The sequence below is a fragment of the Macrobrachium rosenbergii genome, chromosome 16 (genome assembly GCF_040412425.1).
Source record: "Macrobrachium rosenbergii isolate ZJJX-2024 chromosome 16, ASM4041242v1, whole genome shotgun sequence".
NCBI lineage: Eukaryota > Metazoa > Arthropoda > Malacostraca > Decapoda > Palaemonidae > Macrobrachium > Macrobrachium rosenbergii.
The window spans coordinates 58,724,643-58,728,859 of NC_089756.1; the positions used below are offsets into that span (position 1 = coordinate 58,724,643).

General features: G+C 35.9%; 1 protein-coding gene across 1 annotated transcript; it reads right to left on the bottom strand.

The window, feature by feature from the left end:
- Positions 1-2,245: 2,245 nt before the first annotated feature.
- LOC136846966 (uncharacterized) lies at positions 2,246-3,334 on the bottom strand. The gene has a single exon (XM_067118221.1). The coding sequence runs from the start codon at positions 3,332-3,334 to the stop codon at positions 2,246-2,248; it is 1,089 nt and encodes a 362-aa protein (XP_066974322.1).
- Between the last annotated feature and the right edge of the window lie 883 nt (positions 3,335-4,217).

The window sequence follows — 4,217 nt, forward strand, 5'->3', positions numbered from 1 at the left end:
CCTATCGCACCTACAGCCACCTTTTCCTTTTCACCACCATCCTTAGCAGACAAGACTCTGGCGGATGACGCTCTTCAAGATGTCCTATTTAAGCTGGTCACTGCTATGGAGGCCATGCCACAAAGGCTAGAAGAACTAGTTGGCATCACTTTTCTCCAGGTTGTCACAGCAGCCAAGGCAGTAGCCAACTCAGTACCTGTTTTGCCAGTTGACAGAACACCCATAGTCACTCCAGGTCTAGGTCCTGAGGGTAGTTTTATTGCAGGGCTAATCCTGGCCCAAGGGTCTTCTCAGCCTCCTCTGGAGCCACATGCACAGGCTCCAGCAAGGGGCCCTCAACCTAAAGTGAGAAAGAAACTAGGGAGGAAGAGGAGAAGGGAGCATAGATGGTCCAGGTAGTTCGCAGAGTGGACATGCTCTCCAGCACTAGTGCCATGGCACAGTGCCCAAACCAGCAAAGGCAATTCTGACACCAGATACTGAAGGTGCCAAGGTTTGTTTTGAAAATTTTGTATTAAAATAATGTAATTAGCTAAGACTGTTCCCCAGCACTGCTGAGGACATGTCCTAGTTCCCCTTTAATTATTTGTACTCTTTTATTTTGCAAGTCCATGTTCTCAAGTATACTCCCATGTAACTATTAACATTTGCTATTGCTAAATGCAGTATTCATATTTTATTGTGCTACAGTAATATTAGTGCATGCCCTTTCAGCGTAAACTTATTTGCCAATTAGAGTCAAGTAAAGTAATCTTCCTCTAGAAATTTTGTTTACTAACACCTATTACAAATATTAAAATATTTACAATACATTTTGTCTACATAACACACCTGCATTCAACTAGGTAAGGCAACAGTGTGATTAGCTTACACTCTAACTTCTTATAAATGTACAAAAACGAGAAACAGAAAGGTATACTGCTACTTAGCCACACTGTGTCGTTGTTCTACAGGTGTCTTCGTAGAATTTTAACGTCCTGGTCTAACGTCTTTGGAGTAACTTCTTCACTGCTTCACTGAACGGTGGTTGATACTGGACTACTGACTTGCTATTCTTTTCCGCTCGAGCTAACCCAAAAGGGGAGGTTCCAACAATATTTATGCTGGTTTAATTATTTAATTACTTCGTTATTTGATTTGATTTACTCAAAGTTATTTTACTTTAAATTAATCCTAATTATAATTCAATTGATGGATATTTAAGCCAAAGATACCATTATATTTATTAAATTACTAACGGTTTCTTTACGCATTTAATACTTCAGTCATGAACGAAACTCAATGGTGCGTTTTTAGCAACATTTATTACCTTTAAGAGGAACTAAATTTGTATTTATTGGGAATGCTCAATACTCATTGTACAGTTCCATCATCCTGAAAGAATTTTCCAACATATTCCCCTTAGAGGATTGCAATATCTGTTGCAATTAACATAATACTTACAATACTTATTAAATCAATGAAATACTTAAATTACAACACACACACCTATGTTATTGATAAAGTTATTTAATTAGGATACTTTGATATTTAATTTTACATAAACCATATTATTTAATATTAATGTTTATATAACTTATTTGTACATTATTTTATGCACAAGGTATTTCCTCTCTTCCACAAGAATGAAAGAGTAGCATTTTAAAGTCCTCTTTTCTACGAGAGAAGAAAAGTAGCATATGTCCTCACTTGTTCCAAGCAAGGTTGCTTCGAACAAGTGTAGTATTTTAACACTGACTTGTAAATACAATCTTACTAATCCTAATTGCTAATGTACTAAGAATATTTACATATATGAACCAACCTTTATACACTACAAATGGGCAACATGATCCCTCATCATTTGCTGAAATCGTTCTGTGGCCTTTCTTTTTGGTCTGACAGACCTTTCTGTTCCAGGGGCAGCAGGTCCATTACTACCATTATTATTTATTACATTGGGCCCACTATCGGGAAGATTATCAGTCACCATTGTATCAGCCCCAGCCTGAACACTTGACTACCTGGTTGATATTTCCATAGGAAAGAGATTTGAAATAGAGTGGTATTCAATTGCACCATTTCCCTGCTTAAGCTTGACTGTTCTTATTTTGTCAAAGCCCATTACAAGTTCCAAAACCTTCCCTAACATCCAAAAGGGTCTATGTTTGTTAAAAACTTTTATCAAAACAACATCGCCTGCCCTGATTCTATCTTCCCACCTACTCTGATAAATATTTCTAGAATACTACCTCAGACTTAATAGCTAATTTTCGTACCACAAAGTTTTGAAATTATTCAATATTTCTTCCTGTAATACTAAGATATTTTCCAAAGCACCAGGGTCTTGCTCTCGCCAAAGTTCCTCCTCTTCCTTCCTCAAGACTAAGGAGGAATTTCCATGAAGTCTTAAAAATGAATTTGGAGTGATAAATTCAAGGTTGGCAGTACTAGATCTATAAGTAAGAGGTCTAGAATTTATTGCTAATTTAATATTAGATAAGGTGGTTAACAAATCAAAATAAGAAAGCCTAGATCTTCCAATGGCTTTACATAGGCAGTTTTTTACAATTCTAATCAGCTTTTCCCAGGCAGCCCCTACCCAGGCAGAATACAAATGTTTGATGTCACACTGTTCCATTTCCTCTCGAAATTCTTTAGATACTAAAGAGGATTCCAATATGCAACCACCTTTTACAAAGGTTTTAGCATTATCGCTATATACATATTTAGGAACAGCATACATATTGCAGAACCTTTGAAAAGCCAACAGAAAATTACGGGTAGACATATCGGGTAATAGTTCAAAATGCACTGCTCTTATATTAAGGAAGGTAAATATTAAAAAGAACATTTTGACATTATTCCCAGTTACTTCAGCCTTCACCCAGAAATGCCCTGTGTAATCAATTCCAGCATGCATAAAGGGTTTTACCAAATTCATATGGTGTTTAGGCATGTCTACCATTCTAGGATATTTGTAAGCCAATGCATTATATTTCTTGCACACTGTGCATTTACTTATTATTGATTTGACAGTTACTAAACCTTTAGGTATCCAGTATCCCTGTTCCCTAAGGTAATTTAAAGTAGTTCCCGTCCCCTTACGTTGAACCTTGGCATGACAATAATTAACATATAAAAAAGTAAATTGATGCCCTTTAGGTAATAACACAGGGTTGTATACATTATAATCAAAATACAAACATTTAACTATTCTTCCTCTTGATCGCAGGATCCCATTATCATCAAGGAATAAATTTAAGTTTGATACTAATATTGGAATATCTTTATCAGTTTTAACTTCCTGCTGCAAGAATTCCGTTTCTTTGGGGAAGTGCTCAGACTGTGCCATCTTAATCCAATATTCTAAAGCCTTAACCTTAGGATCCCCTCCCTTTACTTTACATTCAAGTTTAAACAAATACTAGTACACTTTAACAATTTATCATAACTAGAAAATTTATTTATATTCAAAATGCCAGTGTTTATTTACAGCATTAACATAATTTACATTTATTTTCTGCTTATATTCACGGGGAAATACTTAATAGCGGATATTTAGGCCAGTTATCAAAATTATTAGACAGCCAATCAGGTCCTAACCAACAATTCCTTTGTGACAAGTACTTTCCATATGACAATCCTCTTGTAATTAAATCAGCTGGGTTCTGGTCAGTATGCACATAATGATAAGCTATAGGGATGTTAAATTCATTGGAAAAATCACCAGCAAGACTATCTGCCTCCAATATCCTGCTTCTTACAAATTTAGGTATTATTACAGTTTCGGTCAAATTCGGATATCTAATATTTTTTTACTTGCTATCATATATTTTTGTCATGATTCATACGAAATACTTACTCGCATCTTCCGCAAATTAAGAGTTACGGAGATATTTGCCGATGAATATTGTGCCTTGTTGTTATCGCAAGGATGCGTTTATGCTGCCATGTCAGTTTTTCTGCTGATGCGTTTTTGTTTTTTGTTAATGTATTGTGGGTAAAAATGCCTTATCGTCTTTTGTTTTTCGTTATGAATTATAAGTACGGTACAAATGCTGAAACTTGATTGGTTGCTTTGTTTCAAGAATATCCAATTAACTGCGATTTTGGAATAAGCCGGCTTTCTACAAAAGTGCGCTTCAGTTGACTGCCATGGATTCCGTCGTGCACGTCTGCAGTGGGTGTTCTCTGTCTTACTTTGAGGCTATTGGTCGTTTCCATGGACATTACAA

What these genes read in the sequence shown, in the direction of transcription:
- LOC136846966 (XM_067118221.1), bottom strand. Translation starts at nt 3,334, where the DNA reads ATGGCACAGTCTGAGCACTTCCCCAAAGAAACGGAATTCTTGCAGCAG.